General features: G+C 37.2%; 1 protein-coding gene across 1 annotated transcript in view; it reads right to left on the bottom strand.

Annotated features, from left to right (window-relative positions):
• The window catches only part of PIGX (phosphatidylinositol glycan anchor biosynthesis class X), a 29,530-nt gene that overhangs the window by 6,591 nt on the left and 7,892 nt on the right, over window positions 1–15,047 (bottom strand). The window contains exon 5 of the mRNA XM_049105490.1: window positions 8,891–9,032. Coding sequence (XP_048961447.1) covers window positions 8,891–9,032 — 142 coding nt within the window. The remainder of the gene's footprint in view (window positions 1–8,890; window positions 9,033–15,047) is intronic.

The following is a 15,047-nucleotide window of genomic DNA, read 5'->3' as shown; positions in this document are numbered from 1 at the left end:
CCCAGGGATCCCCAAGCATCTGCCTTTGGCTTAGGTCATGATCCCAGGGTCCTGGGATTCAACCTCACATGGGGTTCCCTGCTCAGTGGGGAGCCTGCTTCCCCATCTCCCCTCTCCTCTGCCACTCTCTCTCAATAAAAATAAATAAAATAAATACAATAAATAAAATAAAATAAAAAAGGTATTCTACAGGCACCTGGGTAGCTCAGTTGGTTAAGTAACCAGCTGCTTTTGGCTCAAAGTCATGATCCCAAAGTCCTGGGATTGAGCCCTGTGTTGGGCTCCTTGCTCAACAGGGAGTCTGCTTCTCCTTCTCCCTCTGTCCCTCCCTGCTGCTTGCTTTTGCTCATGCATGCTCTCTCTCAAATGAATAAAAAAATCTTTTTTAAAAAATGGGTATTCTACACTAAAAGTAAAAAATGCATATACAGCAGAAATTAGTCCTAAATTATAATGTGTGTATATATTATATTTATATATCATTCACACATATTTATGTATAAACACACAGACACATGCACACTTATATGTATTTACACACACATATATAGGCACTATATCATCTATGAGTGTGTGTACGTGTGTGTGTACAGAGGTATAAATATACAATCTGTCTCTAGATTCTCTATGTGAAACCCGACATATCTCCAAGAAAAAATAAGAATTAACTTCTTCCCATAAGGCCAAACATTTCAATTCTCCTGTGATACCAAGTGATGTATTTTTTCACATGTTTTTCCTTCTCTATTAATCAAAGGAATAAAAATATTCATTGGCAAGGGCCATAAAAAATTCATTGGCAAAGGCCAAGGAGTTATATAACCTTATGAGTCATAATAAACTAAAGGTGATCAAATTAAACCACTGTCCCAATGAGGGCATTGTTTAAGGATCCAGTCACTGCTAGAATACTGTCAATGACTAAGAGGGAGGTTATTACTTTGAGTCATATCATTTTATCTACTGTTAAAAGGTTATTCCTTTTTCCTTTTTTTAAGATTTATTTATCTGAGAGAAAGAACAAGAATGGTGGGGGAGGGGCAGAGGGAAAGGAATAAAGTCCCAAACATTCCTGGTGCTGAATATAATCCCACATCCTGGAGCTTATAACCTAAGTGGACACCAAGAGTCAAAGGCTCAACCAAATGCACCACCCAGGCATTCCCCTATTCCTTTTTTATAAGTAGAAATCTAATGTTCTGGCCTACAATATTCATAACTGTCCTTATTTACAGTATCTACAATAAATCTGTTCCTTCTTTCACTAAGGGACACTCAAACATCTCCACTAAATTTTCTTGCCCTTAGAGAAATAGTCCTGGTTCTCTTGGGGTTTTTGTGTTTGTGTGTGTGTGTGTGTGTGTGTGTGTGTATATATATATATATATAGTATATTTTTTATATTTGAATTATTGGGAGTTCGATTTTGTATATATTATATTTTTATATTATTGGAGTTCGATTTGCCAACGTATAGTGTAACACCCAGTGCTCATCCCTGTCTCTTGGGTTTCTTATGACATAGTTTCCAAATCATTTATCATATTAGTTACATTTGGAAACACTCAAGGAACACAGTAGTAATATTCTTCTTTTTTTTTTTTAATTTTTTTTTTAAAGATTTTATTTATTTATTTATGAGAGAGACAGAGAGAGAGGCAGAGACACAGGCAGAGGGAGAAGCAGGCTCCATGCAGGGAGCCCGACGTGGGACTCGATCCCGGGTCTCCAGGATCACACCCCAGGCTGCAGGCGGCGCTAAACCGCTGCGCCACTTCTTTAGCCAAAAATTGCATTAGCTTTTTAGCAGTCTTTTTTTTAAAGCTTTTTAGCAGTCTTATTTCTATGAGATATTTATCTATATATAGAAGATAAATATATATACTTTTTAAAAAATATTTTATTTATTTATTCATGAGAGACACAGAGAGAGAGAGAGAGAGAGGGAGACAGAGAGAGACATAGGGAGAAGCAGGCTCTATGCAGGGAGCCCAACGTGGGACTCGATCCCATGTCTCCAGGATCACTCCCCGGGCTGAAGGCGGCGCTAGACTGCTGAGCCACTGGGGCTGCCCCAATATATATACTTTTTTAAAAATTAAGACTTAGGGCAGCCCCTGTGGCTTAGCAGTTTAGTGCCACCTTCAGCCCAGGGCGTGGTCCTGGGGACCCGAGATCGAGTTCCACATCGGGCTCCCTGGATGGGGCCTGCTTCACCCTCTGCCTGTGTCTTGACCTCTCTATCTGTGTCTTTCATAAATAAATAAATAAAATCTTAAAAAAAAAAATTACACGTAAATCAAAGAAAACAAACAGCCCAAATTTTTCTAAATCTTGCGAACATCTAATTTTCTACCTTATGTATATATGACTTGATAATAATAAAGATATCTTTCTTTGAGTACTTCTTATATTGATAAGTATTTCATTAAATGGTTTATATACATTATATACATTATCTCTTTTCACAAGGACCCCATTTGGTAGGAACTATTAGCCCTATTATATAAATGAGCAAACAAAGTATCAAAGTAAACAATCTAGTAAGTAGAGGAGCCAAAATTCAAAGCCAGGTCAAATGGACTCCCTTATTCAACTAGGTTAAACAAAACAAAATAGCCTAGTTTGGCTACAGGCATACCTTAGAGATATTATGGGTTTGGTTCTAGACCACCAAAATAAAGTGAGGCAGATGAATCTTTTGGCTTCCCAATACAAATAAAAGTTACATTTATACTATATTGTAGTCTATTAACTGTGCATTATGTCAAAAAAACAAACAAACAATGTACATACCTTAACTTAAAGATAGTTAAATATCTTTAAGAAATTCTAACTAGGATCTAAACTTTCAGTAAGTTATAATCACTGATCACAAATCACCATAACCGGGGCAGCCCTGATGGCGCAGCGATTTGGTGCTACCTGCAGCCTGGAGTGTGATCCTGGAGACCTGGGATCAAGTTCCACATCGGGCTTCCTGCATGGAGCCTGCTTCTCCCTCTCCCTCTGCCTGTGTCTCTGCCTCTCTCTCTGTGTCTATGAATAAATAAATAAAATCTTAAAAAAAAAATCACCATAACCAATATAATAATGGAAAAGTTTGAAGCATTCCAACTGTTACCAAAATGTGACAGTGGGACATAAAGTGAGCAAATGCTGTTGGAAAACTGACATTGATAGGTTTGCTCAATCACAGTTGGCCACAAATCTTCAATTTGTAAAAAACAAAAAACAAAACCTCCCCCCACCATATCTGCAAAGTGTAATAAAGTGAAGCACAATTAAGGGAGATATGCCTGTAGCTAAAATTAAGCATAATAAGTAGAAATGGCATAATGTATATTCCTGATTGTGGTATTTAGAATTTATGATGGTACTATGATCTTCAATTTCTCTAAATATTGAGGTTTTTTATTTTTTACTTATTGTTTATTTTTTCCATAGAAATAAACATATGGTAACTTCCCAGAAATGGAGAATTTTTTAATGTGAATTGAAACTGGGATATAGGGGATCCCTGGGTGGCTCAGCGGTTTGGCGCCTGGTTTCAGCCCAGGGCATAGTCCAGGAGACCTGGGATTGAGTTCCACTTTGGGCTCCCAGCATGGAACCTGCTTCTCTCTCTGCCTGTGTCTCTGCCTCTCTCTCTCCCTCTCTGTCTTACATGAATAAATAAAACCTTTAAAAAAAAAAAAAGGAAACTGGGATATAATGAAAATTAGGCAGACAGAAAGAGTAATTTGGCCTTCAGAGAGGGCTATGCTGGTCAATGAATTATTTGGTGATGGTTCAAATACACTGGGCATCTAAACCTCAAAAATCAGCCCTATATGGGTTTCTTTGCAAGTACTAAAAATATTCTAGAATTAAATAGTTGTGATTGTTGTACAATTTTATGAATATACTGAAAACAACTACATTAGGGGCACCTGGGTGGCTCAGTTGGTTAAGTGCCTGACTCTTGATTTTGGCTCAGATCATGATCTCAGAGTCGTGAGCCCGAGTTGGGCTCTGTACTGGGTATGGAGCAGGGTGCTTAAGATTCTCTCTCTCGGGCAGCCCCGGTGTCTCAGTGGTTTAGCACCACCTTCGGCCCAGGGTGTGATCCTGAAGACCCTGGATTGAGTCCCAGGTCGGGCTCCCTGCATAGAGCCTGCTTCTCCCTCTGCCTGTGTCTCTACCTCTCTCTCTCTTTCTCTCTCTCTTTCTCTCTCTCGTTCTGTGTCTCTCATGAATAAATTCTTAAAAAAAAAAAATTAAAAAAAAAAAAGATTCTCTCTCCCTCTGTCCCTCCCCTCCCCCATCTCTAAAAAAAAACACCTACTAAATTGTACATTTCATAAGGGTGAATTTCATGTATGTGACTCGTATCTCATTTTTTAGAATGAGAATCATTTTTTTTACGTGAACTTCAACAAAGACTCAAATCCATTTTAAACAAAGATCAATTAAGAACCCGCACAAGCTAATCCACAAACAATTTGAGTTTTGACTATGAGTTTCTTAAAACCTAGCTACAACAGGAAAAGGGAAAAATTGTACAAGTACGTACATCATTGATATGTGATCAAAAACTCAGAGAGCTGGTGTGTATGTCATTTAGATTTAAAACAACAGAAAAAGGGACACCAGGATGTCTCAAATATCTTACTCTTGATTTAGCTCAGGTCTTGATCTCAGGGTGTTGATATAAAGCCTTGTGGTGGGCTCTGCACTAGGTGTGGAGCCGCTTAAGATTCTCCTCTCTCCCTCTGCCTTCCACACCCAGTCATCTGCACACGTGTTCTAACTAAACTAAAATAAATAAATAAATAAATAAAGTAACAGAAAAATATTTTTGGACATCATACTCTGACAATTGAAGGTAAACTGGACAATGTCTGGATGCCAGTAGATTTCCTAAATATATGCCAAAACCACCAGTGCAAGGTTCATGTGTATTGTAGCAAATGGCAGGATTTTCTTCTTCTTTATAGGTGAATAACGTCCCATTGTATATATTCACGTACATATTTTCTTATCCACTTATCTGTTGATGGACACTTAGGTTGCTTCCATAGTTTGTCTATTGTGAATAATGCTGCGAGGAACATAGGGGTAGAGATTTCTCTTCAAGATCATTCAATCACAGGTGTAGTAGGCCATTTGAAGTTGTCCCACAACTATTACTTCATTCACTTTTTATGTTACTATTTTTTTGTTTTAGGTAGTTTCTATTGCTGTGTCTTCAAGCCTATTAATCTTTTCTTCTACAATGTTTGAGATGCCATTAATTTTATCCAGAATATTTTCTCTCTCATATACTATAGTCTTAAACTTCACAAGTTTAATGGTATCCTTTATCTTCCACATCTATACTTAATTTTTTGAACATATGGAATACAGTTATAATAACTGTTTTCATGGCTTGTCTGAACATCTGGGTCAGTTCTGGATTGGTTTTGATTGGTTCATTTATCTCCTCTTTACAGGCCAGATTTTCCCCCCATCTTTGCATCTAATTTTTTGTTACAATCAAGAAATTGTGATCTTGATCTTGTTGGGGGCTGGATATTTCTACATTCCTATAAGTATTCTTGATCTTTGCTTGTATGCAGTAAATTTATACTTGCAAACAGCCTGATTTTTTGAAGATCGTGCTTTTACGATTTATCAAACAGGACTGCCATGATCTTCAGTCTAGGGCCAGTACCATTCACTACTGAGTAAAAGTTCTTCTGTTTACCTAATGCCCAAAGAATTATGAGGCTTTTCTTAGCATGACTGCTGGGAACAGACACTACCACCGGCCCCATGTGACTGTCAGACACTGTAACCTCTAATTCTTTCTATTTTTTTTTTAAAGATTTTATTTTATTATTTGACACAGAAAGAGAGAGAGAGAGAGAGACAGAGACAGAGACAGAGGCAGAGGGAGAAGCAGGCTCCATGCAGGGAGCCTGACATGGGACTCAATCCCGGGTCTCCAGGATCGCACCCTGGGCTAAACCACTGAGTCACCTGGGCTGCCCAACCTCTAATTTTTTCATATGTTTTTTTCCCCAGCAACAAGTACTTTCCTCACATACATGCACTAATCAATACTCGACTATGTACTTGAGGGGAACCTTTTATGGATCTCTGGAGTTGTCTCTGTACAATTTTCTTCTCTTTACTACACTGCCTTGTGAATTCTAGTGGCCTTGGTCCCCCAGAATTTCACCTTCATCTTCTCAACTCAGGAAGGTCACCAGGCTCTGCTTGGGTTCCTGTTCCCTGTACTACAGCCTGACACTCTCCAAAGCAATAAGCTGAGACAGTCATAGAGCTCACCTTATTTATTTCCCATTTATTCCAGATATCACTGCCCTCACTGCCTGATATTCAATTATTTTTTTCCATTATTTCATATATTTTGTCTATTTCTTGGTTGTTACAAATGGGATAGTAAATCTGGTCCCTGTCTTCCAACGTGGTCAGGGTATAAGTCCTAATACTACCTATTTTAATTGAGTAAAACAGGATTTCAAAAACATAGCATTTCCATTTTGACTTATAGAACACCAATTTCATATGCTTCAATCTAATATTATGCTGTTTTCAAAGAACGTGAGAGATTTTGAATACAAATATCAAATAGCCCTACCTAAAAATGCAAGGAGATTCATTTGAAGTACCTTACTCATGGTACCTCTGTTTAAGGCTTGTCTTTATTTACAAATTGCTCACAAACCATCACAAACTCCTTACAAAACATTTTATTGCTACCATCACTCCTTTAATTTGAATCCAGTGTTCTATTTGCTGTAGTCAAAAATTTTATCTCATGGAATATTCAAGATCTCAATCTAAATTATAAGTACCAATCATTCCTTACATATAAATTTCCTTCTATCCAGTCATACCCATCATTTAATACCACTTGTTGAGACAAAGTTTCTCTGCACAAAGAATTGGACCACGGTCTCAACTCAGCTAGACAGAAATAGCACCGCAAATATCAAGAAATCAAATTCCGATTATCTGTGTATCACAAATGAGACATCAATTTGAAATGAAAAAAGTTAATTCACTTAAGAGGCTTATAATTACAATTAGAAAATTAGGAAATAGATAAAAGCTTGTCAATCAATCCAGAGTGGCATTCTTTGCCTACCCAGTTTTCTTGTTACAATTAATCTGTACATACCTCAATCTCATCCTACCAAAAGAGTAGGCATGTGATCTCTTTTTGGGTACTCCTATGCCAAAAAATTCCTTTTATTAAATATATATTTGAATTTACAAAACAAAAAATATTTTATTTATTCCTGAGAGACACAGAGAGAGAGGCAGAGACATAGGCAAAGGGAAAAGCAGGCTCCCTGTAGGGAGCCCGATGCAGGACTCCATCCTGGAACTCCAGGATCACACCCTGAGCTGAAGGCAGACGTTCAACTCCTGAGGCATCTAGGCGTCCCAAAATTCCATTTTCTTAAAACATGGTAGGCAATTTTATTAAAGTTTAAATATGATTCCAATCCATGTCATACAAGGCAAGAACCACATTTAAATTTAAAACCTATTATTTGAAATTTTAAAAGCCTCATTCAGAATTTATGACTCAGTGAAGGAAAGAAACATATGAGGAAAAAACCAAAGAGGTCTTTCGACATGTGTACATGTACTGGGACTGCCATATGTGAACATATTTATGTAAACTGCTATATATGTGCAAAAAAATTGAACACAGGAAGAAACTAATAAGTAATTAATTAATTAAAACAGGTGAAGAAATTGACCTAAACCACAATTAGAAATAAACTGATATCATAAATGACTCCAAATATATTTTGCCTCTTTTATATTTATATATAGGTTATAATCTTACGAACAAAGATGATGTTTCCCAAAATTTAATAGGAATCATCTGAGTTGTTAAAAACAGACTTTTAGGTCCAATCTAGACCTGCTGAAGTAAGCTCTCCCAGGAAGACATAATCTGCACACAAAGTGGCCCAAAGTGATTCTTGCCAAAAGGCAAAGAACCCTATAACTAAGGGATAAAATTGATTTCTGGGAAGAGCAACAACTTTGCAATTAGACAAAACTAGATTTATCTCTTGGCTCTTCCATTTACCTATGTGATCCTGGATAAGTTATCTGGCCTCTCTGTGCCTCAGTTTCCTTATCTATAAAATGGAGAAGTAATACTTCTAGGGTTGTTATGAAGATTGATCTATGCAAAGGGTATGGGACCTAATCTTTCTCTAAGGCTTAATCTTATCTTGCTTCATTAAAAAAAAAAAAGATATTTGGCATACAGATATCCGATAAATATCAGCCTCCTTTCTTCCCACAGCCAAATTATATAGATATTAGTGTATATGTCACTCTAACAATACTGTTAAATGCTGCTGAAACAGTATTTATTAATCATAAATCTTCTCAAAGACATATAATTTTCTTAGTCACAAAACTAGGAACCATTCTAACAAAAAGCATTTAACTAGCTCAGTTTAGTCGGCTTATTACTAACAAGTCTGACACATATCAATCACTTTTTAAAGAATACAGCCATCCTACCTAAAAAAAAGTTACTTTATACACTTTAACAAAATTAATAAACAATAAAATGCTGTCCTATTATTTTTCCTTAATCCAAATTATAGCATTCTTTTTTTTTTAATTTTTATTTATTTATGATAGTCACACAGAGAGAGAGAGAGAGAGAGGCAGAGACACAGGCAGAGGGAGAAGCAGGCTCCATGCACCGGGAGCCCGACATGGGATTCGATCCCCGGTCTCCAGGATCACGCCCTGGGCCAAAGGCAGGCGCCAAACCGCTGTGCCACCCAGGGATCCTCAAATTATAGCATTCTTAAAATAATTTCTCTCTCAAAAAAAAAAAATCCTCTAATAGTTGTACCTCTGTTATGTTGCTCTCTTGTAATGAAGCCAATTCATACGGATCCACAAGAAGTCCTGTCGGGATGTACTGTTTAATTAAGAGTCGGCAGGTCTGTAAGTCCTCAATGCTCTCTCCAAATTTCACTTTTATTAAAAGGTCTCTGTAAGACAAGTATGTTTAAAATATATATTTTCAATTATTTTTTTCATTCAATTATTAAAAGACACAGCATAATATTACATCCAAATTAGTGCAAACATGATATTTCAAATTCAAAATCTATTTTGCTTAATGTTCACTTAAAAAAAATAAAAATAAATTAAAAAATAAAAATAAAAAAAACAAAACAAAACAAAATCTATTTTGCAAAATGTTATAAAGCCAAATGAAATATTTATATCAGAACCACTCATTAGATCTTTTGTAAATTCTTGTCAAGAGTCACAGTATAGTATTAGTGTGAAAACAGATAACCATCAACAGAAAGAGAGTCCAAAGACAAACACATACACATACATATGGCAATAAAGATACCCACATGATTTGATGGAGAAAGGAGCATCTTTTCAACCAAATGGTACTGAAATAACTAGATATCTATTTGGAAGAAAAATGAACCTCTTTTTTTAAAAGATTTTATTTATTTATTCATGAGACATGGCCGGGGGGGCAGAGACACAGGCAGAGGGAGAAGCAGGCTTCATGCACGTAGCCCGACATGGGGCTAGATCCTGGGTCTCCAGGATCAAGCCCTGGGCTGAAGGCAGCACTAAACTGCTGAGCCACCCAGGCTGCCCGGAAGAAAATGAACCTTGACCTCAACTTCATACCATAGACAAGTATTAATTTGAAATAGATTATAAACTTAAATGTATAATTGTCCCAGCTTTCTGTCTGAAGGCACACCATATGCAGGGAAGGAAATCCAGAGCACCACATGGTGGTTTTGCTTAATTATAACACAGAGACAGAAGTTAAGGGAGTCTTGAAGTAGCTGGAAGTCAAGGTGCTAAATTCCAGAGAAGAGGGAACTATTTAGAAAGAGTTCTATAAATCTGTTTTGCATTCCCCTTGAGTTTTTGTTGAATACTAAGAAAAGCATAAGTAAAGTATAACTCCAAAAGATTGGGCAAAGAATGACCAGGGCACAAAAAAATGAGAAATTCTAAAGTTTCACACACTGTCAAGAGAAATTTGCATTCCAACCAACCAAAGTATACAGACCATAGCTTTTGGTAGACATACCAATAGGACAAGGCCTTAGCAGTTAAATTAGCCTTGCAGTAAAGGCCACTTTAACTTTAGGTCTATACAAAAAAAAAAAAAAAAGTTAAAAGGATCAAACCGATAAACAAGTAACTGCTAACAGAAAAAATAAGCCAAAAGATTAAAAAATCCTCATATCTAATCTACACATTCACAATGTTCAGTACCCCATCAAAAGTCACTAAACATGTGAAGTGTCTGGGTGGCTCAGTCGGTTGGGCATCCATCTTGGTTTTGGCTTGAGTCATGATCTTGGGGTCATGAGTCTGAGCTCCGCGTTGAGCTCCACATTCAGCATGGAGTATGCTTGGGATCTTCTCTCCTTCCCTCTCTGTTCCCCACTCAAGCTTGCTCTCTCCCTCTCTCTCTAAAATAAATAAATAATAAAATCATTTTTTAAAAAGTCACTAGGGGCACCTGTGTGGATCAATCCATTAAGCATCTGCCTTTGGCTCAGCTCATGATCCCAGGGTCCTGGGTTCCCTACTCAGCATGGAGTCTGCTCTTTTCTCTCCTTATGTCCCTCCTCCCCACTTGTGGTCTCTCTGCCTCTCCCTCAAATAAATAAATACATCTTTAAAAAAATTTTTTTTAATTTTAAAGGTCACTAAAGATGCAAAAAATCAGTGAAATGCCACAAGTAACCAAGGAAGAAATCATTCAATAGAAACAGACCTAGAAATGACAGAATTGACAAAATTAGCAAAGGACATTAAATTGAATTATGCCCAACATGTTCAAAGGTTTAAAGATCTACATGAACACTGTGAGGGAAAGAGAAGACATTTTATATGCACAAAGAACTGAATGCAACTTTGAAATGAAAAACACAATTTCAAAATAAAAAAAAAAACTATCCAGATATGATTAAAAGCATTTACATACTGCAAAAAAGAAAAAAAAGATCAGTAACTGTGACAAAAGCAACAGAAACTATCCAAATTGAAGAACAGAGAAAAAATTGGGGGAAGAAAATAAAGAAACAGTTTCAGTGACCTTTAAACAATATCAGGTGGTCTAATATATGTATCAAATTAGAGTCCTAGAAAAAGAGAAGAGAATGTAGTAGAAAAAAATATTTAAGACCTAATGGCTGAAAATTTTCTGAATTTCATGAACACAGTAAGCCCATAAATCCAAGAAACTCAACAAATCCCAAACAAGATAAACACAAAGAAAACCACAGCAAGATATATCATCCAGCCACTGGGAAAAATATCTTAAAAGCCATCAAAGGACAAAGAAACATTATGGAGAATAACAAAGAACAAGCCAGAGGACAATGGGACAACGTATTTAAAGTATTAAACAAGAAAAGGCCATCAATATAGAATTATATCCAAAGTGAAAATCCTTCAAAAATAATGGCAAAATATAGACTTAAACAAATATGAACAAAGAGAATTTGTCACTTCAAGAAATGGTAAAGGAAATTCTTTGGGCAAAAAGAAAATGATATCAGATAGAAACAAGAATCTACAAGAAAGACAGAAGAGCACAAGATAAGTATATGAGTAAATATAAGAACTTTTTATTTATTTTTAAATTGCTTTAAAATTTGATTAATAGAGAAATTGGAACCCTGTGCATTGTTGGTGGAAATGTAAACTGGTACAGCCAGTAAGGAAAACAGGATGATGATTCCACAGGAAATTAACATGGATGAATCTTAACCACCTTACATGAAATGAGCCAGTGACAAATAATGTATGACTCTGCTTATATAAAGTATCGAGAGTAGTCAAATTCATAGAAAGTGAAATGGTAGTTGCCAGGGGCTGGGGAAAGAGGAGAATGGGGGGCTTTAATAGGTAGAGCTTCAATTTTGCAAAATGAAAAGAGTTCTGTGGATAGATGGTGGTGATGGTAACACAATAATGCAAATGTCCTCAATGCCAGTCAAGTATACAATTAAAAATGGTTAAGATGGGGGATGCCTGACTGGCTCAGTTGGTAGAGCATGTACCTCTTGATCTCAGAATCATGAGTTCAAGCCCCATTTTGGGAGAAGAGCCTATTTAAAATAATTTTTTTTAAGTGGCAAATTTTGGGGTACCTAGGTGGCTAGTTGGCTAAGAGTCTGCCTTTGGCTTAGGTCATGGAGTCCAGGTCCTGGGATTGAGTCCCTGGTTGAGCTACACACTCAGCTAGGAATCTGCTTCTCTCTCTCCCTCTGCCCTTACCCCCACTTGTTTGTGCTCTTGCTCTCTCAAATAAACATCTTTTAAATAAATAAATAAAATAAAAAATGGTAAATTTTACATTATGTATTACCATAATTAAATAATAACAAAAAGATATGACTATTTGAAGCAAAGATAACAGTAGTAGGGTTTATAAGTAAAATATAAAGTTGATATATGTATGGCAACAAAAGCACAAAAGAGAAGGGAGGTATGCCTGGGTGGCTCAGCGGTTGAGTGTCTGCCTTCAGCTCAGGGAGTGATCCCGGGGTGCTGGGATCAAGTCCCATGTTGGGCTTCCTGCATGGAGCCTGCTTCTCCCTCTGCCTGTGTCTCTGCCTCTCTCTTAGAGTCTCTCATGAATAGATAAAATCTTTAAAAAATAAAAAAGAAAGAAAAGAGCAAGAGGGGAAAGAAATTCCGATATTCTGATAGAAGATTCACACATCATTCACAGTATGGAATAATATTGGAAGGTAGACTATAAGTTAAAACTGCCCACTGTAAATCCTTGAAGTGACCAATTAAAAAGAGAGGTAGGGTTAATAAGCCAAAAACGGAGATAAAGTAGAATGCTTTAAATTATTCAATTTACCTAAATAAGTCGAGAAAAGTTTAGCCAGGACAAGTGGAAAAGCAAATAGCGGGGTGCCTGGGTGGCTCATGTGGTTGAGCCGACTCCTGATTTCATCTCAGGTCATGATCTCAGGGTTATGGGATCATGCCCTGAGTCGGGATCCATGCTGAGTAAGGAATCTGCCTGAGACTCTCCTTCTCCTTGTACCCCTCCTGCCACTCTGCCTCTCTAAAAAAGAATAAAAAAAAAAAGAAAATCATATGGAAAAAAAGTAGCAAGATGGGTGTATTTAAACCAAACCAACCAAATCAATATTTATAGTAAAAGTAAATACTCTAATCACTCTAATTAGAATGTAGAGATTAACAGACTGGATAAAATAGCAACAATTATATGCTGTCTATAAGACACACATTAATAATAAAAATATGGAATGGCTACATTAACATAAAATATGCAGACTTCAGAACAAGGAAAATTATCAGGGATAAAGGACATTATACCAAGATAAAAGGATCAATTCATCAAGAAGCTACAATAATCCTAAATGTGCTGTATGCACCTGTATGCTGTATGCTTCAAAATATTCGTGTATTTTCCTTCACAGCAAAAACCTGGGAGAACTTCAAGGATAAATAGACAAATCTGCAATCACAGCCAGAGATTTTAATACCCCTCTCTCAATAATGGATACAATAAGTATAAAAGCAGTAAAGATAATAGAAGGCATGAACAATCTTCAATCATATTTATCTGACATTCATAGAATGGTCTACCAAACAAAAGCACACTATATAAGAAAAACTATATTCTGGGCAATAAAAGAAGTCTCTAGAAGTTTCAAAGGACTGAAATCATGTTGAGTATAATCTCTAACCACATGGAATTAAGTTAGAAATCAAAAGAAGACGACACTGCCTTCACCAAAGCCACAGCCTCAGGTTCAGTCGTCTTTGACTACTATGCCTGGCATATGCTGCCTGGAAGCTCTGGCTTCATAGGTGCTTGTGTAATCTCAGGTTTCTTAACCCCAGAAAGAAAAAAAATTGGTACCTCACACCCTGAAAATTCATTTAGAAGACTGAAATTAGGGACTTCTTTTAAATTTGGACATGGCTAACTGAGGAGCAACAAGATCCAACAGGCCAAATGCTGTAAATAAGACATGCCAGTTCAAACTAGTACTTCGGGGAGAGTCTGCTGCTGGCAAATCAGTCCTAGTTGTTTCCTGAATTTCAAGACAGTACCATTGTGGCTACTTCTATAACCCAAAATGTCTATCATGGTAATACAACAGTGAAGTGTGAAGTATGCAATGCAGCTGATTGAGAATGATACTATAGCCTAGCACCAATGTACTACAGGGAAGCACAGGCAGCCATAGTTGAATATGAGAGCTCAAGTGAGAAGTCCTTTACAAGAGCAAAAAACAGAGAGAATTTCAGAAGGGGCACCTGGGTGACTCAGTGGTTGAGTGTTTGCCTTTGGCTCCGGTCATGATCCCAGGGTCCTGGGATCAAGTCCCACGTAGAGCTCCCTGCATGGAGCCTGCTTCTCCCTCTGCCTGTGTCTCTGCCTCTCTGTCTCTCTCTGTGTCTCTCATGAATAAATAAATAAAAAATCTTTAAAAACAAAACAAAACAAAGAACTTCAGAGGCAAGCGAGTCCTAACACTGTCACAGCTTTACCAGAAAACAAAGCTGACCTAGAATAAAGGAGCTGTAGATTTCCAGGAAACATAGTCCTATGCAGATGACGAGTTTATTTATTTATTTTTTAATTTTTATTTATTTATGATAGTCACAGAGAGAGAGAGAGAGAGAGAGAGAGGCAGGCAGAGACACAGGCAGAGAGGGAGAAGCAGGCTCCATGCACCGGGAGCCTGACGTGGGACTCGATCCCGGGTCTCCAGGATCGCGCCCTGGGCCAAAGGCAGGCGCTAAACTGCTGCGCCACCCAGGGATCCCCTAGATGACGAGTTTATTATTCATAAAGACCTCAGCTAAAACATCAATGAATGTAAATGAAATATTTACAGTCATAGCTAAAAAGCTGCCAAATAATGAACCACAGAATCCAGGAGCAAATTCTGCCAGAGAAGAGTAGCAGAACTTACTGAACCCAGACAGCCAACCAGGGGTCAGTGCAA

Source organism: Canis lupus, chromosome 33, assembly GCF_003254725.2.
Source record: "Canis lupus dingo isolate Sandy chromosome 33, ASM325472v2, whole genome shotgun sequence".
Classification (NCBI taxonomy): Eukaryota; Metazoa; Chordata; class Mammalia; order Carnivora; family Canidae; genus Canis; species Canis lupus.
The sequence above is the reverse complement of the archived record's forward strand: the minus strand, read 5'-3'. Positions and strand labels throughout refer to the sequence as shown.